General features: G+C 32.7%; 3 protein-coding genes across 7 annotated transcripts in view; 1 reads left to right on the forward strand and 2 right to left on the reverse strand.

Moving 5' to 3' along the window:
- Positions 1-2466: 2466 nt before the first annotated feature.
- Positions 2467-4670, reverse strand: CysRS-m (cysteine--tRNA ligase-like protein, mitochondrial). The gene has a single exon (XM_068777904.1). The coding sequence runs from the start codon at positions 4630-4632 to the stop codon at positions 3097-3099; it is 1536 nt and encodes a 511-aa protein (XP_068634005.1). The 5' UTR covers positions 4633-4670; the 3' UTR covers positions 2467-3096.
- Positions 4671-4952: 282 nt separating this feature from the next.
- Positions 4953-6607, forward strand: LOC137918387 (cytochrome c oxidase assembly factor 5). Of its 3 annotated transcripts, none has more exons than XM_068761177.1 (4): positions 4953-5011; positions 5099-5345; positions 5722-5817; positions 6379-6607. In XM_068761177.1, the coding sequence occupies exons 2-4, from the start codon at positions 5238-5240 to the stop codon at positions 6418-6420; spliced, it is 246 nt and encodes an 81-aa protein (XP_068617278.1). In that variant the 5' UTR covers positions 4953-5011; positions 5099-5237; the 3' UTR covers positions 6421-6607. The 3 variants fall into 3 exon arrangements, with proteins under 3 accessions (XP_068617278.1, XP_068617277.1, XP_068617276.1); XM_068761176.1 differs by having other exon boundaries at positions 4965-5011; positions 5085-5345; XM_068761175.1 differs by lacking the exon at positions 4953-5011 and having other exon boundaries at positions 5040-5345.
- Positions 6608-8459: 1852 nt separating this feature from the next.
- Positions 8460-21451, reverse strand: part of LOC137933842 (uncharacterized) — an 86915-nt gene continuing 73923 nt past the window's right edge. The window contains exons 2-5 of one of the 3 annotated variants that reach the window (XM_068777910.1): positions 19571-19864; positions 16698-16912; positions 13692-14204; positions 8460-13309 (exon numbers count right to left, since the gene is read on the reverse strand). In XM_068777910.1, coding sequence (XP_068634011.1) covers positions 13037-13309; positions 13692-14204; positions 16698-16912; positions 19571-19778 — 1209 coding nt within the window. In that variant the 5' untranslated portion in view covers positions 19779-19864 and the 3' untranslated portion in view covers positions 8460-13036. Of the gene's footprint in view, positions 13310-13691; positions 14205-16697; positions 16913-19570; positions 19959-21451 lie in introns of all 3 variants that reach the window. The other 2 variants (XM_068777909.1, XM_068777908.1) reach the window with 2 other exon arrangements.

Consider the following 21451-nt stretch of genomic DNA (forward strand, 5'->3'; position numbering starts at 1 on the left):
TAATAATAATTTATTTAGGTAAACAGCTAATATATTATAATGCTTTAGAATTTTTATAATGTATTTTATATTATTTTTAAAATATAATTTTTGTTTCGGAATAACGTGTTTAAAATATCTTGATAAATTAATAAATCAATTTATAGTACTACTAAATACGAAAAAATAATAGTTTGAATTTTCTGATATAGACTTTATAACGGTTCTCTCAGTGAAATGCATTTATAATCTGTTTAAAATTAATTGTGTCAATTGTACTTAATGTGTAAAATTCGCGGTCATTATCGTTTTAAGAATAAGTTTCGAACAAAGTTTGAAGGCATTTGTATTCAACCATTGGATGTTATAAGACTGAAGTGAAATGAACCGTTTGGGTTTAAACAATTCCTATATGATTTAAATCAATATGATATAAGAGTTAATTTTTTTCGACGTCATAATAACCTAATCGTAAGTTGACAGTTTCACCTCTGTGCGTCTGACACTGACACTTGCCATGGACAAATGTTTATTTTTAAAACACCACAGATAACGTATACATTGTTTTAGTCGGTTAGATAAACGGTAGTCGTCTGTATGCTTACTGACTGAATATCGATGTTTGTGTCGAACAGATCCATCATAATCTAGTCACCAAACACAAATGTAACAAAAATATGTGAATAAAAACGTTTGACAGATATACGCTTTTATTTTTTCTGTGGATATTATATATATATATATATATATATATATATATATATATATATATATATATATATATGTATATATCGTTGTCGAGTCTGTTAGCGTCGATTCTGCCTCGCGGCGTCCCTTCGTGCGGGTAACTAGCGCCAGCTGTCGACGCCGACTGAAGCTAACGAGCGACATATGTTTATATATACTGACTTATCATGTGGGATCAAAAGGTTTCATCATCATAACTTCGGTCATAGAACGTCCACTGCTGGACATGAACTTCCACATAGGCCACTATGTGGGCAGACCTGCATTCCACTTGCCGGTCCGTGGTGTCCAGAAGTATGAGTGTTGCCCATTGCAAACTTCAACTTCTATATCTGCTAAGCTTTATTGTATTTCATTCGTCTATGGCATATAATTATACCTTACCATAACGCTGAGACACTTGAAGTTTGGTAGAAATGTAACTTTTAAGGTGACCAATGTAGCTCAAAGAATTACTCGTCTGAAGTGGTAGCGATTGGGGCACAACAATTGGGTTGCTGATGGTCGTTGGGGCCGAAAGGATCTCGAGTAGTGACCACATGTTGATAGACGCTGCTTGGGTAGGCCTTCCATTGGGTGGACCGTCCACTTAATTGTGAAAGTCGCTGGATGCGGGCAGTGCTAGACCGGTTATCGTGGCCACCTTTGGAGAGAACTATAACTTGCAGTGGGTAAATGCATTACTATATTGTTGCTACATAAAATAATATTTTAAGTTATAATTGAAGAAAGAATATTCAGATGCATCCTCACCTAAAGCACTTATTATAGAAAACAATTTTATATCAAAAAATACCGGCACGCCAATGAGTGAGGGAAATAAATGGGTAATTATACATGCTTGAGGAAGTGAGAAGACAAATTGCATCTGTGCGTAAATAAAGACCCCTAAAACCATAGTTCACATAATTAATATATAGGGTGATTGGTGGTCTACATGTTCTTGCTTCTGAAATTGTAACAATATAAAGAGGCTAATAATTTGTCTTTTGAGGTGTGACACCTAACATCTGGTAAAGTGAAAACAGCTTTCATTAAAGTCAAATAAATGCTTCATTAAAAAAATCTTTGAAGTTGGTAGTTTAGAAATTGACAAGAAATCTCATACAATCAAATGTACCGGAATCAAACCTGGCGCAAGTTATCTTTTTAAATTTGGGTACAAAGTGATTGGTACTAAATGTAAAAGCCTTGTGCTATAGCTGTCAATGAATGTATGGTACAGCCTATTCAAAACTCAAGATTACAGAAATAAATATTTATAGATATAGTAAGAAAAATAGTTTTTAAAATTCAGATTACTGTTTATTAAAATAAATTATTGTTTATTATCTATCCCTTCAGACTTTGTACAGCCTGATGTTAATGGTCTGTCACATTTCATTAAAATTAAATAAATTAATTGAAAATAGATGTAAATCTTTACACCTTTTATACCCATAACTTTGTATATTAGAAATAATAAATAAATTTAGATTAATCATCCGACATCATTTGACTTGGGACAATGTTCTAGCTTTGGGCTTATGGTCTTATAGAAAAGTGCTAACATAAACCTTTCATAGGTTAAAAATGAGTGAGCTTTGGTAAGAATAATGAACATTCTTTTTTAACACACTGGAACTTATAATCAATTTGATATACCCACCTTGAGAGATGGCTCAAATGCATCAGTGTAATAAAATTCAAAATATCGCATTTTTTTTTAAATCTTTAATAACTGCAATTGATAAACATTTGTAAATATAAATGCTAATTGACATTCTGTCAAATTATATTTTGAAATTATGAACACAAATCTGTTTTTGTATAAAGGATAATGCATACAAAAATTGCAAAAACTTCAAGTTGTTATAAAAATTAGTGCAACACAAATAGAAAGTATTTTTTATGAAGTGAATAGGAACCAAATAAAAATGTCCAACCTTACAAAATAGCTATGGAATTGCTATAATGTGTAAATATTCCTGTAATATGTTTCATAGTCTAACCTAAGCAAACTTTATTGTGGTAAACTGGTTCTGTTACTTGAAGATCTACCCTATACTTGTTTAGAGTTTATTTTTTTAAATTTGAATTAAATTTTGGTACAGCACAAAAAAAATTCTAGTCTTTCATGAAAAACAACACAAAAATAGACATAAGTGTATATATGCACCTATAAGTCCTTTGGTATATATATAAAATCAAGCATTAATTCTTCTAATTATTGGAATCCACTATAAAGTATCATGTTTGCAGTTTTTAAAATCTTTATCACTGCTATGACTTATGTCTAGTACTTTAACACAATTTATTCCGACACCATCGCCTCTCAACGAAGTCATTACTACAATAAATAATAATTACTAAAATGTTTGAATATATAATCTATTTAGTTAATACCCATGATGGTGTATTTTTACTGTCATTAATTTGAACCTTCATAATCTTCATCTTTTCTCGAACTGTGTCACATGCAGATAGCATTTCCTTATCCTTTCTATTTAATGCATTTTGCCGTACCGTATGCCTGAATTCAACTAATGTGTCTATTAAAGAACTTGATACACTGTTTTCAGATGTATCTTCAAGTTTCAAACCAAATTTTTTCAAAATATCTGTCACATACTGTGTAGTAAGTATCACAGGAATGGGATAATAATCTGTTGTGTCAGCTTTTATAATTTTATTCACATTGGTAACTAAATTTAGCAGCGTATTAACACAGGTTGCAGTATCAAAGTCAGATTTTAAAGCTTCAAGGTTGGTTTCTTCAATTCTCTGAAGTTCATCTAAAACTTTATTATCATAATCTCCATGTCCTGAATTACTGTTGTTTATATACACATTAACATCTGTAAGGAAAAACTTAAATTTCTTGAGAACAGTTTCCGCAGTTTTCATCACTTCATCAGTATATTCCATTGGATATCTGTAGTTGGACATTAGACAAGCCATTCTTAAGGTGTCAGATGTGTAGTCCTGTAGAAATTCAGGTATTGACAGTGTGTTTTGTAAAGATTTTGACATTTTCACATCTTTCAAGTTTAAATGTCCGGTGTGAATCCAATAGTTTGCCCACTGTCTTGTATTATGGAATGCACATGACTGAGCTTCCTCATTCTCATGATGTGGAAACTGCAGATCAATACCTCCAGCATGGAAGTCTATCTGTGAACCAAACACCTTGCTCACCATAGCAGAACATTCTATATGCCATCCTGGCCGCCCTTTACCCCATGAAGTCTCCCAAAATGGTTCCCCTGGTTTGAAGCCTTTCCAAAGTGCGAAATCCATTTTATTTCTTTTCTCACTTATTGTTGGTTCACCACTATCTTGGAAATTCTGTAATTTTCCATAAGAAGGATATTTGCTAGTATCAAAATATACCGAATTGTCACTAGTAATGTATGCCATGTTAGAATCTATAAGGCTTTTTACGAAGTTTTGTATAGTGGGCATGTACTCTGATACCCTGGTAACTATCATAGGTTTTTCTACATTTAGCTTAGTTAAATCCAACCAGAATTCATGTTCATAATTTTTAGCAACTATTCTAAAATCTGTGTTAGTTTCTTTCGCCTTCTTTATGATTTTATCGTCGATGTCGGTAATTCCCATAGCAGTGACAAGTTTAATGTTGAAAAACGATTTTAAGATTCTTTGTATAATGTCTAACTTTACATAACAGCATGCGTGGCCAATGTGAGCTGAGTCATATACAGTTGGGCCACAGGAATACCACGTAGCGATATTAGGATCCTTCAAAATAACTGGCACCTTTTGATCGGCGATGCAATTGTAAATATACACACCAATGGGATTTCCATTCGGCATTAACCATTTCGTTTCCTTGTAAGGTTTTAAACTGCAAACGTGTGAAAGTTTTCTTGAAACAAAATTTCTTATCAAGGGCTTTATCATTTTTGTGGCTAAAATATGTCAGTAAAGTTATATTAAGGGATAACAGCTGATTGTTTGACAATCTGCTTTGACATTCATTTTAGTGTTTTGACATTTTGTCAGTTTCCGGTCCGTTCACCGTTCGAGGTAAAATGTAAATACTCGAAATATTAGTAAGTACCTATAAAAGTTACATACAAAAAACTTAAATATATTTTTAAAATAAGTACTCAAATTAAGTATGAATAATATAGTATTTACACAAAAATAACTACCATAAGTTTGTAGTTTTGATAATACATTAATATTAGCCTATCATCAGATAAGAACTTTACGTAAAATTTGTTGTGAATGTGGAAACATCACGTATTTAATTTTTACGCAAAATTAAACTAAAAAGGTATGTACCAATTATAATATAGGTTGTTAAAAATAAATTGGTAACAGATACTGATTTAAGTGTAGAATTAAAGCTTAATGTTTTTAGGTCATAAACAATATCTGAAAAGGAATTGTTCAGTGAGCAGGCTTTGAAGGCAAACCTGAAAATCAATAAAATCGAATACCGCTAACTTGGTCGGCTGAATCTGCTGTTTCCAATTTTATTCCAGAAAGTGTTGCATAAAATGGTTGTTTATGGCCCAGATGATGTGAAGTTAGCTGATACAACAGCTTGCGCTAATATTCGAGCTGATCTTAAGCTATGCTTGTTACAGAGCAGCTGTTGCCGGGAGGTAAGATAACTACATTAAGGATTTAAAGATGTAATCTCTTCTTGATATTATACCAGTTCTTTGTTTTCTATTTATTATGTTAAAAAGGTTATTATATTAGAAACAGAGGTTAACATTTACTTGTAGTATCTTAAGTCTGTGTTGTATATAAATAATAAAGCATATATATGTATAACAACATATCCTGTATTTAAAATATTATTGTTTATACCAACAAACTTTTTAAAAGTAATTGAGATATTTTAGTATTTTTTCTTGAATTATTAATAATTTATTCACATTCAATATCAATATTAACATTTATTATTATCTGAAATGAATTTTGTTTTACTTAAAATTTTTTATAATATTTATTAATATAAGGGGTTTGTTTCAGGAAAAACGAACTCCAAAGGAATGTTTAAAAGATGGGTTTGTTCCAGATGAATGTCTTCGATTACGACAGAGTTTTTTTGAATGCAAGAGGTCTTTGGTAAGATATTACACTTAATTTAAATATGAAAATTAAATAGCTTAAGTAAATAAACTAGAAATACTTCAACTTTTTTATGGTATCTTTTTTTACTTTATTAGTGTTAATACACTCATCTTAAAATTTGCATTTTTATAAAATATGTAAAATTAATCTGACAGATAACTAAAGAGATGTTTCATATAATTCTGGAAATATACTTTGCACCATTTCATTTGTAAAGGGAAATGTGAATATTGTTTCATTATCATTATTATTGATGATATGTGGGGATATGTAGTCTAAGGTAGAATGGATAATACCAAATCAAGAGGTCATCCAGCTTTGCTATGGACGGATCTAGGGCAATAGATGGACCAGATGAATACATAGTTCCTTATAGAGATAAATATTGTTTAAAATTGTGAGAAGGAAATCTGGAGTCTGTTTTAGGACTTGTTTGATTGAATTATTAAAAAAAAGCTTAAAGACATTTAAAAAGCCTATTATTAGACCAGTGTCTCTTAAAGGATAAACAAAATGCATTATGTTTAACATGTTAACAATGTTTTTTTTTTTCAGATTGACAATCGTAGGCGATTCCGAGGACACAGGGGATATTAAACATGCTCTGAATAATTGAGTTTTGACTGAATTAGTTCATAGTTAATTTGTTAAGTACTAACCTAACCTATTAGTACTTTTATACACTAGTATTTGTACTAAATCTAATACTAAATATTTTGTAGTTATAGGTTGTTTATGAGCTTTATCCCCCCTTTATATATACTTGTAAATTTCATGTAATGAAATTGGGACAACAATAAAATTTGTGTCTGTCTGTTGCATTATTATTTTTGAATCCTTATTATTATTCGGTTTATTATTATTTATTCTTGCTACTTTGCCTTTTTAGTGTATTAAAACTACATTTCTTCAAGTACATGCAAATTTAGTGAGGTCAATCATTGGGAATATTTTAGTTGATCTTTGTTTAACCAATTTCTTTATAATTCAGTTTCAAATAAGAGTAAATTGGCAATATGTTTTTTCAAGGGTTATGTATGTGTATTTAAAATGAGTATACATAGTGTCCTTTATAAATTGCATTCGTAGAGACTAAATATTTTTATTTACTTATATGCTCATTAAGTAAAATATTTGCTTTTGTGAAGGAACAATAAAAGAAACAATATGGTCGGTAAGTAGAAGTCTAGTGGATAATGCCTGTTTCAAAAAGTTAAATTTCCTCAAGTAGGATTGCGCCTTCCTAAATATTAGAAAGGAAAATCAGTATATTCCAGGTTAAAATTTTAAAAGATTTTTGACAGCCACGAGATGGCACTGACAATATCTTCTGAGTCTTGTGTTAAAGTGTACAAATATTCCAAAGCAAATTACATAAAAATTGCTTATTATTATTTTATAAATTATTAGTGATTGTACTATTTATTCTTTGTATCAAACAGAAACAGCCTTATCGCTAGTGATCGGAATATGTGAATTGAATGTAGATTCCGATTTGTCCAGAATTATGTCAAAAGTATTGTTGATCACAGAGTATCTATTAATGCTAATGTCATCGGATGAATATTGTTCAGGGCTGTGTAATTAAATAATAATAAAAAAAATTCAACTAAGTTTAAAGATTGGTGAAGTTTTATTTCGTTTCGATATTTTGTTGCAATTTAACGATTAAGAAATATAGAACACAACACCATCTATTGGATACAACAAAATTACAGTGTCAAATGATTTTTACAAGATTGAGGTATCAAAAATTAGCGTATAGGTGGGCACATATTAGCGGGCGATGGTTAGTTGCCACCCAGATACGTGTCTGTTCTTCTTTGGATGAAATATATGCGTTTAGCTGGTGGAAGTGATTTACCACCCGAGCACGTTGTGTGGTCTGTGATACGGAGCGCAAACGCCCCTAACCAATGTTAATATTATTTTTACGCCAAATGCCATGGTATCTTGGCACATGAATCATTGAGATTGGGTTAAAACTAATGGAGATTTACTTAAAATAATAATTATAATATATGAGAAAACAAATTGCAAGAAAATTATTTTTTAACAACCCTCAGAAATACTTTTGCTGGTATATACGTATAGCAAAACCACAGCATCGACAGTAAACTGTTGGTGTTGTGACTGCAAAATATTGTTTAATAATAAATTGGGATGAATTCATTTTATAATTGAAAATGATGAAAATTAATTTTATGATAGCTAAAAATCTATCTTTAAATTTGAATGATATTTATGTTATTTTAGAAATATTTTTATGACATCGGCTTGGTGGATTTCACACAATTTTGGGACTTTTATTATGGTCAGATTTAATTTTATCAATTGCCGCTGCGGTGTTAAATTTTGGAGTGGAGACCACGTACCGACAAAACCAGTGAAGGACGGCCATCCATAAGGTAGAACGACTTTTTAGACTCTTAGACTCATCAGAAGACCTGAATCCAGACGGCTACCAATAGGTCTTATTGGAAATTGATAGGGGAGGTCTAATTTCAGCAGTGGATGTCCTACGGCAGTAAATATTTTAATGAAGACGATGAAGATCATGAATGTTTGATGTTTGGTGACAGAAATAAAGATTGCCAGAGATGTTAATAAAACACAATATAAATTTATATTTTTATTATAAAAATAAATTAAAAATTTCGTTTATCTAAATACAGAGCTTAGCCCTTAACACTAGCTTCTGAAGCTGACCAATGCGCATTAATTAGCTTATTCTTAAAAATCTAAATTCGTACACGAGTTGCAATATAATTTTAAAATCCAAATTAATTAGGCAGTGCCGTTATAATTAAAATTTATTATAAACACGTGTTAATTAACTAATACTGTTTACTATTGTGCAACTTTTAAAATTTGATTCGTTGTGTAAATAGTACCATAGATGACACGACGTCTTTATAGTGACGTAGTTTAAATGTTAAATAATTATTAACGGGTCTTCTAAACAATAGAGTGAAATTTAGAAATCTATCCATTGATATATATTATATAAGTATTGATCACTATTTAATCAGGGCCCAGATGGGTGATACAGCTGACTAAAAACAAATAGGTTAGAAATTCACACTGAAGTTAAAGAATAATTGAAGTTTGATTTATTTAAACTTTTATATTTCCTCTATCATTATAGAATATTATAAGAATAAATCTAAATTAAAGTCAACTAATTTGTTATTATTTCAAAATTTGAATTGACATAAACAGAGAAATTTTTAATGAAAAAACATCAAAAAAATTATTAATGGCGACATCAAGTATATAATTAATAATCTTTAACGATATTCCTTGTGTTTTATCTACTTTAAACCCATCATTGTATATGAAATAATCCAATGTATTTTTTATTGACCACTTGTGTTCAAAAACAGGGTTTGAGTTCAGAAGTTTTTTGTGTTAATATTTTTATCAATTTAAACTCTACGTTATAATTGAACATACAGAGTATCAGTGAAATAAAAGTTTTTAGTTTTTTTATATGGTTAAAATTTCATTGTTAATTTAAATTTTCGTTCAATGTTTTACTTCATAGAAGATTTAAATTTACCTTGCTCAAATTCGATATTCTATTATATTTATTTTCCTTATAATCACCATTATGATGTAATTTATGAGATACATTACATTTTTTTGTAATGTACTCGTAGTCTAGGTAGGAACGAAAATTCTTCATATATTGGGAATTAAAGCTTCTAAAATAATGGAGTTTAGCATTTTTATGGTCTTTTTTTTCGCAAATAGACCTTTGCTATATTTTTGTAAGTAAAAATGGTAACATTATTTATTTTGTGAAAATTTGATGTCTTGTAATAATTCTAAAAAAATAAAAATTAACCTGAAATTACATAACTTGGTCGAAAATAATTACAAGTTGAAATGACAATTAAATTAAATTATTAAAATAATAAAATAAGTTCAATAGTGTTTATTTTGTATTATCTAATTGTTTCAATATCGAATGCGAGGGGATAGTTCGTTATTGTTTATTTATTGGCCACAGATTAAAAACGAATTTTGTATTCGCGATGGTAACTTTGATATGTTTCCTGGATATGTACACGCAATGAAATTAAACCCGTGGTTAAGTTATAAAAAGATTAAAAGTGTTCATTTGTATTTTACGCAGTTGGAAGACGTTATGAAAATACAAATTTTCTATAGTTTTTCTTAACAATTTCAAATTTTCCTACAAGCTTTTAATTTTTTTTTATTTGTTGACAGGCAAAAGCATTAAAGCAAAACGCACAAGTAGATTAAAAGTGAATCTTACATGTTAATAATTTGACTAGATAATAACTAAACTAACCACTGTCCTTTTTATCTGTTATATTCATCTGTTATACACGTTAACGCCATTTTTTCTAGCACCAAAAATTTATAATCAAAAAGTAGATTAATTTATTTTATAGATAAAATAACATAAAGTAAAGTAAAGTGAGTAAATTCTTAAGCTTGGATTATACCACAGAGTAGCTTTAATGATTGAACTACAATATGTTTATAATTTTTTTGACATTGTGAAATGATGTTTGCCTGCCGGCATATGCAGCTTCAGAGAAATTTTAGAGGAGCGCTAAAAAGTGCTTAAATTTCTTTACAGTCTCTACGCTTTTGAGTTCTTTCAACAGCCTTGGACCTTGGATCAAATCGTTATAGATCGTTAAAATCTTAGATCGTCTAAGCCAATAATGGCGAACCTTTTAAATTGAGTCAAAATTCCGAGTCATCCCGAAAGTAAAACTTAAAATATTTATGAATATTTCAAATTAAGTTATTTATTTATTATAAATTTTCTTTTGTTTCTGTTTGAAGTCGACGCTATTTGCCTTGTGGGGATGTTACAGTTTCGTCGGCCACGGGGCTCTTTTGTTTCGGCTTTTGTAAGCAAAAAATTATTATAAGTATCAAAATATGAAAACTAAAATGATGTAGCCAACGTCTTATAATCATACTTGCTTTATATATTTCATGTACGCAATATAAAAAATCATATAATAAATATACGAACAATATATAAGACACAGTATTTTTGTACTTGTGCATGATGTCCTGTTTTAAAATTTAATTATTATTACGAACGTAATTACTAATTTTCTTTTAACAATAAGCAATGGGAGATAATTTGAATTATGAAATTTTTATCCTTCGAGCTGTGAATCATTGAAAAAAAAAAACTCTCGTGCTAGCATTGACACATCTGTCAAAGGTCCGCCATTACTAGTCTAAATGGATCCAAATGATCTTGGGCTGTCATTTGATAGTTATGTAATTCGCATTGTTTGCCGCATGTGCATTTATCAGTGGGCTGGCGGGCGGTGCACTTTATTGCACGACTACTACTGCATTGGTGGTAGTAGCTATATATTGGTCCTTTTCTTACTTAGGATGGACTTCCTCAAAATAACGCCTGAATCCATTAGATATTTGATACGCGTTTATCATTCCGGCTTAGTGATTTCAAGAGCTGAATTACGGCTAAACTGTTTATTATTATCTAAATAATAAAATTCTCTTACATATCAAATAATTCTTCTTGAACAAAACAATAAATTTTGACATATTTTTTTTTAATTTGGAACATTTTAGCGCGACAGAAACATTCCAAGATTTCTACAATTACCTTTTGTACTTAATCGTATATTTTATATTTACTACAAGCTTATTAAGAATTAAATTGTTTTATTACATCTATACTTTGATTAGAACACGACGCACTCCGGTAATCACGCGAGTGCTTATTTAGGCCATGCCAAAAATATCCGAACGAAATCTGAAATGTTGGCAATGCGGTTTGTATACGTCGTTAAAGAGAGGGTCGTGGCTCTTTTCGTCTGACTTTCTAGATTTGACTTGATATCCGCCAGTCTGTCTTATTGTAGTTGTCAGTTGAACCTTATTTCAATGATATTATTCCCGAAAGTGCATTATAGTCGTGTAACTTTGACAATTACAAGCATTTTGTAATGGTGTACCGTATGGAACAGTCATGGAATTTACTTCACACAACAGTCTTTTATTTGAATTGGAATAATGAACCTCTGTCTACGTCTAGGGTTCTCTATTGCTAAATGTTCTGCAATTCCAGAGCATCAAGCTGTTCTAAGTGTTTTCCTTGTTTCATCAGCTCGTTTAAGCGTTCAGCTTCGAGATTACAGCAATTCTGTCGATGTTCATAAGTTTATTGACTTTATCTGGAGTACTACGCGACACGTGAGTGAAGTATTCAAAGGGTGGAAAGATTTTACGACCTTTTGTATCAACGAATTCGTTCATGTTCAAGCCTTGAAATATTGTCAATCTTTTACTAAAATCAAATTTTATATTTATTTGCTTCAATCAGATATATTTTTAACACAGTTAAGACTTAGTCAATTAAAAAATAATGACTCCATCTCAAATTTCTAGTAAAAGTTTCATGTGATGTTGTTTGGTGCTTTTTTTGGCACAGACTATGTACACAGGGTCATAGGTTATAAGTTTAAGCGATTGAATGTACAGGTCATTTGCCAGGAAAAAGCTCCTCAGATTTTACGTCTATTTCCAATCATCATATACCTATGTATTTTTAAAACAAATGATTATGGCATTGACAGCAAACAACCTATACATTCTGCCCCATAAGCATTTACAACCAATCACCATATATATTAAATAAAGCTGTTTATTCTTGACATAACAACGACAGTTATTAAGTTTAAAAGATATTTTTAGCATGACCTTTGTGAATGATATTCTAAAATTATTAAAGATTTTTTCTTTGGTCCATTTCTCACAACTTGTGCTGATGTTGGCCAAGTGTACGTCGGTTGGTCCGAACATCAGAGTTATTATTAAGAAATTACTTTAAAGATGTTACACGTATAAATAATATTATTCTTAACAAAAAGCGATATTAATCAAGACAAGACTTAACATTATATCAGTTGGCAAAAATCGGCAATGATCCGTTTGTTTGAATAAGCATTATTCCCACCTAATTCACATCACTACTATTCATTAAAAATTAAAAATTCGCTTAAAACCTTTTTTTTATTTAAATCCTTATTACCTTACTTTTTAATTATTGCGAATCGAATATTTTAAATTGTATAAATAATTAGTGAGTATCGTAATGATAGTTTGCATCGGGCAACACTTTATAACCTATTTTATTGCAGAGTTTGGAACAGTCAAGGCCTTGATGGCCTTTCTCCCTCTACTAGAAGGTTTGAATAGGTTTATACAGGCCGGTGTAGCCGCAGAGGCGAGCGCGAAGAGCTGTCACCAACATGGCGGCTCCTGACAGGTCGTCCAATAAGTTGGCACACTCGCAGACCAACAAATACATTTTATCTCCGTGCGTCGCCACGGACTTGTGGAGTGCTATCTTCCTCATGCCTACGCTGTGTGGTAGATGTCTGTACAACATCCTCGCACCGGTCCAGTACAGCCAGTTCCTCTCGAAGCGTTCGCCGTCGTCGCCTTCGAACACCTGGAAAAATTATCATCATCATAAGTTTTATATAAATTGTGTATTAGTTTGATTTTCCCGTTCAGTATAACAACGTCTATAGGAACTGCAATAATTTAACGTATTATTAATAAATGTTTTTGAATTTGAAACATAATTTTATGGCGACTTTTACGCTTAGTTAACATTCAACATTCTCAAACGCGAGACTAAACATTCTTGACGTCACTTCATCGAGCTGTTTGATTTTATTGTAGATTCATATAACATTATACAAGTCAACATCTGCTATACTAGTTTAGCGACAAATTTTATAAAAACACTTAGGATCTTGCGCACTGAAGGATATGATGCAAGAACGAGTTACGGATTTAAGTTCTATTAATTATTATAATGATCATACCTTATAGACGCTAATAATAAACCCAGTTGTGGGCGTATGTGACTTCTTTGGTCCTCCGGCGAGATCGTTGAACGGAGGGCGGCAGATCATGGCTACCTCACTGTACAAGTCTAACGTGTGTGCCGCCGAGTACCTGATGGTCTTCGGATCGAACTTGGTCAAAGACGCGCCCCGCAGGTTATTGTAGAACAAAAGCGGATCGGTTTGCGTTGTGTTTATCACGTAATACGATATGAAAGGAAATTCTGAGTTTTTCTCCATATTCGCTAGTAGCATTCCTCCAACTGCTGTGTTCGCTTGGGCTATGTCACTGAGGAGTTCTCCAGCCGCCATCTTTTGTTTGATCAGGGGCTTCGCGAGTGGTGACTCTAGGATTGGCTCTATTGGTTCCAACGGGCTCATCAAATGAGCAAGTATGCAGAGCTTTGGGTCCGCTATCTCTAGTATGCTGAGAGAGTTCTGTGTAGTTTTCGTTGTTACGCCTTTTTCTGGTGTCGGCGGTGGTACTGGCAACTGGAAAATGTAGTCTTAATTACTTGCAAATATTAATTAAATTTACTCATGTTTTCATATACAGGGTGTTAGAGATGAAAAGCTTTTAACTAATAATAACCTACCTAATAATAATAAAGTAAGTAAAACGTTTTCAAAATTCAGATAACGAACATATCTATAAGTGAACTACGTATCCCAGCAGACTTTGTACTACCAGGAATTAATGATCTATCGCATGACAATAGAAAAAGTAAATGTGTGTTTCAGAGTGATCACTTTATATAGAGTGATTGGAAAAAGGCGTAAAAGATTAAAAACTTTTTGCTTACAAATGATCCGTCTATATACATTGTAGTATGCACATATATCAATTTGTATTGCAGATATTACACTATTACAGAAATATATTACAGTATATACATTCTATTACATTTAATTATACATATATTTTATGTATCTGTATTTAATAAAAAAATAGCACTATTCAAAAAAGATATAGGAGCTGCATTACATCATCGTCAGCGGCATGTTGACAAGAGAAATTCCACAGATTTATAATAACATATGTAATGTTTTATATGACTTGTATGTTGGTTGGTTGAAAGAAATCATTCTAAATTACTTTTCGACTAATGATTGGCTGTCGATTTTTATTGGTTTATTTTTTTATTTTTATTGTTTTCATAGTTTTAAATCGGTAAACATGGGCTAAGTTTGATGAATATAAACACGTCTACTTTGGACTTCCTGTTCTTATTACCTCAAAGACCTACCGGCCCTAGGAAGAATCCCATAAGGTAGGCAGTAGTAAATAAGTATGAATAATATTGTCTTCATTTATTTATTCGTATAATAATTCACTTAGGATATTTTCTCATTCAATTTACAAATTTGAGTTATACTTTTTAATGGAATCAAGCGTTACTTTGCGGAAGTCCATCCGAAGTAAGAAAAGGACCAATATTTAGCCACTTCCGCACATGCAGTGGTAGTCGTGCAACGGAGTTATGTTACATCCATTAGTGCCAAACACAGAGTCACTAATCGGTGTAACATAACTCCTGAAGATGCCCCGTGGAGGGGTGAAACACGTGTTGAGTAATTTGGCGGTGGCGGTTGTGTGATTCGCATTGTTTGCCGCAAGCGCATTTATCAGCGGGCTGGCGGGCGGTGCAATTTGTTGCACGACTACCACTGCATGTACGGAAGTGGCTAAATACTCGTATTGGTCCTTTTCTTACTTTCGAGTAATACAGTAATGATTTATGTACGTCATGAGAACGTCAAAGTGCCCAATTTGGTAGAATTTGCTAAAAATTTGCATTTACAGCGTTCATGCTCGTTCAGTACTGCTGGCCACTACGACCACAATACTTTTATTTTAAATTATTCTTACGTGTTCGAATTTAAATTCGAACGCCAATTTGAATTCTACTTCCATTAGTGGTCGCTGCCGTTGCGTGTGATTCGTGTAAATTGTAAATACTCTTTGTACATATGTGAATACACTTTCTCTATCACTCTTGGCTATCATTTTTCTTGTCTTCAAACAGGAATGTACTTGGGCGGTATCTCACCACCGTCCGCTAATTGTTACTACATCTTCAAAATAAACAAATAAACTCGAATTAAATTATTTTTATGATCACTTCTACTAATATCCTTAATCTAGATGTGAGAACTATTCCTTTACACTATTGCAGGTTTTCTTTACAAGTTTTGAAATTGATTGTGATTTTAATTTAAATAATCATATATGATATGTTTTAGTTTTCTACGATCAGGAATGAGGAGATTCGTAGAGGAACGAATGTATTCGACATAGCCTAGCGGATTGGCAGGTTGAGGTGGCAGTGTGTAGGCCACTTAATGCGCATAGCATATGTCCGCTATAGTCTTAAAGTTCTGGAGTGGAAACCGCAGATCGGCAGACACAGCGTTGGAGTAAAAGCGGAAAGACCTCGTTACGGTCGTTGGAAGACGCTAGATTCAGAACGTTTCCTGTCGTTCCGATTTTGAAATGTATAGGGTGGGGAGTGGGCGGGTGGATGCCCTATCATTGAAATAATGACGATGTCACTTGACTAATTATTATCCGTGGTAAATGCCGTGTATACTTATTTATTTATTTAGGTACACTAGCAGTACACAAATTAAAATTAGTAAAAAAGTTACCGTATGAATATTGTTTCTGTTATGTGTTCCTTTATAGGTGTTATGACATTAAAAATTTTCTTCACACGACGTTGAAGAAAGATCAAACCACATCAAATAAAAAGAAACTTGATTGAAAAAAGATTGAAGAGAAAAGTGATCGTATTTCTTGGATATACGCATACAATTTATTGTATCTCCTTAATATATTATATGCTTTATCTTTATATATTTATAAATGATTTATTATTATGAAGTGCGTTTGGTGTTTGATATGATAATAAATACTATATACATTATACCTAGTGTTAGTTTGAACCAATATGTCCTTGTAATGCTGGTTGTGTTGATACATACGGGCACTCCGTCCGGCAGGAATCTGTCAAGAGCGTGCGCCGGTATGACGAAGCAGTCCTTCTCGAGGGTGGCCAGCGACACGGGCTCCGTGCGCCGGCGCTCCGTGGTGGGGCGCTCCCATCGCATCAGCGAGACGGTGGGCTCGCGCGTCACCAGCGGCTGCGGGGGCTCCGGCTCCGGCCCCGTGCCACCTCCGAGGACTGGCCCGCATCTTTCTGGAATGTTCCAATGTCACTGTTAGCACTTTCATGAACGTAGTATTTATTAATTCATAATAGGACTTATAATGAAATCACGTGTAGGCAAAACATTGAAGTACAAAGGGTGGTCTTATCACATAATGCGAGTTCTTCCAGGTAACTTTTTGATTTTCTTCATTCTTGCTTCGTATCCAGAAGGATCGAGTAGAGACTCAGGATTGTGACCCTTTTTGAAAAGTTTATCGCGACATATGTTATGCCATCTATGCCGGTCTTCGGCGGTGTGTACTGCATCAGCTACTGTGGTATCGAGCGTGGTTCGGACCTGATCGGACCAGCGCAAGAGGCTGTGACATCGTGGTCATCTTTCATGTACCTTTCCGGTGATCAAAAATTTTCTTGGCTATGTGACCAAAATATTTCATCATCCGCATTGTGTATAGTGGAAAGGCGAGTGGACACTACAAGTTTTATTATCAATATTGGTATCAATGCTTTCATTTTACGAAGAGTCTACAGAATTCGTAGCAGTTGCCTCCAGCACTACATCACAATTACGTCGATGTGTTGATGGGTTCTTCATCACCGTGTAAAAATATGAAGAAGATCAACGTGATGGATATGTTCGTATCAATACGTCTACGAATATTTGGGTCGCAAGTATAAGGTAGTATACGTATTTTGAATTAAAAGCCTAGATAGGTAAAGCTACTGACTGTTTACAGGTTTAAAGAATATGAAAGCTCCAGTTTGGATTGACTTATTAATATTGATTAACTGTAAAATGGACTTGGTTAATAAGGAAAAAGAGAGCCTGCGGTCATCAATGAATAGGTGTCGTAAATAGATGTACGTACAGATATATATTTTTGGAGGAGGGATATGCCTTGCATTAGGGTGATGACAAATATATTTCAGATTGTTGATTAGGATAGTACATATCGTGTAAAAATAAATTCAGTGTCCGGCGATAAATATTGCACATCGACTTTTAGAAAGAGACAATCGGCTAATTTAGGCTTCGTAGAGCGTTATCTCTGTCGCACGAAATACGACGACCGACAAAACATCACATAGGTAGTGTGGAACAGAGATAGTGCTCTACAAAGCGGAACTTAGCCGATTGTTTCTTTCCAAAGGTCGATGTGCAATATTTAACGCCGGGTACTGTACATACTGTGATAATATGTAACGTTCATAATTAAAATGCAATATACAGAGTGATTGGTTATTGATATAAAAGCTTTGTAGAGGTGAATGTATAGCTCATAAGGTGTCAATTATCTACAACCTTTTATCATGTAGATTAAAAATAGTCTTAATAATAAAGTTTTTTTAAGAGATAAAATTAAAAAAAAATTGAAAGTGTGTTAAGGCATCCCTAGTTAATTCTTTAATTATGTACATTAGTTTTGTAAATCGAATTAAAAAAAGGCATCCGTCATATTATATTACGAGAACCGGAAAGTAATGTCGTTTCTATCGACATATTTTACAGAAAAACCGATTACATATGATACATGGCAAAAGATTGTTAAAAACGAAGTCAAATATATTGTTGATTAGAAATAAAAACTTGTTAAAAATATAGTCATGTGAATTTAGCTTAAGAAAGCGACATTAATCTCCGGTCAACCTTATATATTAACGCAAGTTTCTAGAAAGAAAACACATGAGTAAATTGTATAAGTTATAAATGTAAATAGTTACATATTGAAAAATAACTTAATCAATATGACAGTACACGTGTGAAGTACAGGCCAATGTATAGACTTCGTGAAATTGTTCACAATTTAGAAATCATAAAATTGCGTCCATTTTTTTCTTTGTAACCAGAAATCATATAGTAAATTGAATTTTAATTAAACTTTATCGTTTCGAATAACGTCATTAATGCAATATTTTATTAAATAGTGTCTGGAAGTCCTGGGTTTCTTTGGTTTCAAGGTTGTATGTAAGGTATGCGGTTAGAATTTCAAAAGTGTACCACATAAGCAGCGCAAGAAGTTTATCATCAGACGTTGTATGCAGGCTGATTACAACTGGTATTATTGGTAATATATTCAATAGTGGTCATCTTACGACTGAAATCTAAATATTCAAGACATATATAAATAAAAAGTATAAATAAACTAAAAGTAAATATAACATAAACTAAAAGTCTACATCATCTTTTCATCACATCAGCGAAATCACCCCGTATAAATTGAGGACTATGTAATTTTTTTTTCTAGTCAATGCTACAGGTCAATAACTTCTAGTAGTATAGTCAGCAGATATAGAAAGTAAATAATAATTAATTTTAATAAATTAATAAAGCGAATTATCAAATCACAACATTGAATTGGTGTTGATTCTTATTAATATTATCAAAATTAATAAATGTTAAGAAAAAATAGAAGAATTCGATCATATTTTTTCGTTTACGTTGTAACAGAAAGAAAGTTTTTATGATTTTCATAACGAACTGTCACGTAAAAATAGATGTAGCAATTTTTATAATAATTATATAGTATTTGTGCAAATTCTCTGCGTTCCCAACGTCGACTGGGGGTTAATCACTGATAAATATTAGTACACATTTGTGTTCGCCAAAAACTCGACGTCATAACAACGCGACAAACATACGTTAAAGTTATACAACGTGTGTATATACACATACGTCGCTGTTACCTGAGTCTGTGTATTGCGCGCTTGTCCTGGGCGCGGAGAAGAACAGATGAGTCCTGTAGTGATGCTCCTCCATGCAGGAGAACCGGTCTCGGTCCCGTCGCTTTGCGTTCCTACCGGCTCCCAACGCCCCCTTCGCCTTTCCCCCTCCCACAGCCCCCCCGCCACTGCTCTTCTCGCCGCTGAAGTTCTTGCGAAACATCAAATTCATCTTGGAAGCTTGCCACGCGCCGTCTCACTTCCACTAATTACACTGTCCTATGTTTTGTCTAGCCCTAATTAGTGTTCGGTATAAAGCTATGTTCACACATGTGCCGGTTTTAGACGCGCAACTCGCTGAAGTCGCTAGATGCGCGGGCGCATAAGATAAGCGTAGTAAGGTTTGTACACACTGGGAGTGTTATGAATATTTTCGTTTCAAATAATTTCTATAGATTCAACAGCAACAAATATGCTTTTTTTATAATCGGTTGACTGATAGAGGATCGTTATAAGACATAGGTCCAACGTCATTAAAAAAAAGAACAAAATAAATAATAAAACTTAAAATGTATGTATATAACAAAGCTTGTGTTAGTAATATTAGAACTGCTGGACTAATTTTTCAATAATAGATGTGTCTTATTCTGTATCACCGCATTTAAATTAGTTAAACTAGTAACAAATACTAGCCACGAGATGGCGTTATATCGCCAAAAGCTAACCGAATTCTACCATCACTTTGTTGCTTACTTAGACCGCAATGTGAATTGTAAAAAATGTAATGAAATTATTCACAAGTTAAATATATAATGATACTGAAACGTATATTTAATATTACCAATTTGTTAAAATAAATGACAGATTCCTTTAACGTACCAAAAAAGATTAATAAAGAATTCTTTTTGCAAATTTTAAAATTACATTTTTTATATTACTGCTAGCTGATTCCGCAAACGTTGTTTTGCAAAAAAATATTTTTAATTTTCAATTTAAAAATAAGGGTTGATCGTAAAGGGATGAAAATTTAGGGTTGTATGTATTTTTGTATGTTGTATCATAAAAAAAATAAAAACAAAAAATTTCGTCAAAAAAAAAAATTTTTAAGTGTGAACAACCCTTATCACTTAGGGGTATGAAAAATAGATAGTAGCCGATTTTCAGACCTACTAAATACGCATATAAAATTTTGTAAAAATCGGTCAAGCCGTTTCAGAGGAGTTCAAGTTCGAACACTGTGACACGAGAATTTTATATATTAGATTAATCCATTTAAATGGGCCAGTTGTAAAGTCTTCAGCGACATCGACGCTACGACACGAGCCGAGGTTTCTGTAATAGCTATCGCGCGTTAACTATGAAGTCTTGGTCTTTAGCTCGAAGCGGTCCAGACCCAGAGGTCTATGGTTGACTAGATGGTAGTTTTCGTTGGCATGAAAAATAATAGAGGGTTCTCAATTTGCAAACTCACGATATTTATCTGCTTTCAATAGTGAATACCTAAAACATTGGCATGACTTTACTTACCAAGGCAGGCAGATAATATTTTAATAATTCAAACAATGTGTCATAAACGTGTCATAGTTTAAAGGAACGGCCTGTCTGGAACACTCGTTCAGACATACAGAGAGACGAAATACGACTTGATGCCTCAAACCTTGCATTAACCTATATTTAATTCTTCACGAGTTTTGGGAATAGGGTGGAAACGTAGCATTAGGGCTCTGGAACCAAGTATATTTTAGCATTGTCTATTTGAACAAAAAGCCTTGAAATCTCTTAGCTAATTTAAGTTTAAATACATTCAATGCTTTTCTTTTTTTTTATCAGCCGATGGACGCCCACTGCAAGGGCTTCTCCTAAAGATCGCAACGATGACTGGTTCTGCGCTGCCCGCATTCAACG

Source organism: Battus philenor, unplaced genomic scaffold (genome assembly GCF_028537555.1).
Source record: "Battus philenor isolate CCGP_79_NKW_IND1 unplaced genomic scaffold, ilBatPhil1.0.hap1 SCAF_14, whole genome shotgun sequence".
NCBI classification, from domain to species: domain Eukaryota; kingdom Metazoa; phylum Arthropoda; class Insecta; order Lepidoptera; family Papilionidae; genus Battus; species Battus philenor.

Coding starts and splice junctions, on each gene's coding strand:
- LOC137918387 (XM_068761177.1), top strand. CDS start 5,238: ATGGTTGTTTATGGCCCAGATGATGTGAAGTTAGCTGATACAACAGCT. Junction 5,346..5,721: donor AGAGCAGCTGTTGCCGGGAG/GTAAGATAACTA, acceptor GGTTTGTTTCAG/GAAAAACGAACTCCAAAGGA. Junction 5,818..6,378: donor TTGAATGCAAGAGGTCTTTG/GTAAGATATTAC, acceptor TTTTTTTTTCAG/ATTGACAATCGTAGGCGATT.
- CysRS-m (XM_068777904.1), bottom strand. CDS start 4,632: ATGATAAAGCCCTTGATAAGAAATTTTGTTTCAAGAAAACTTTCACAC.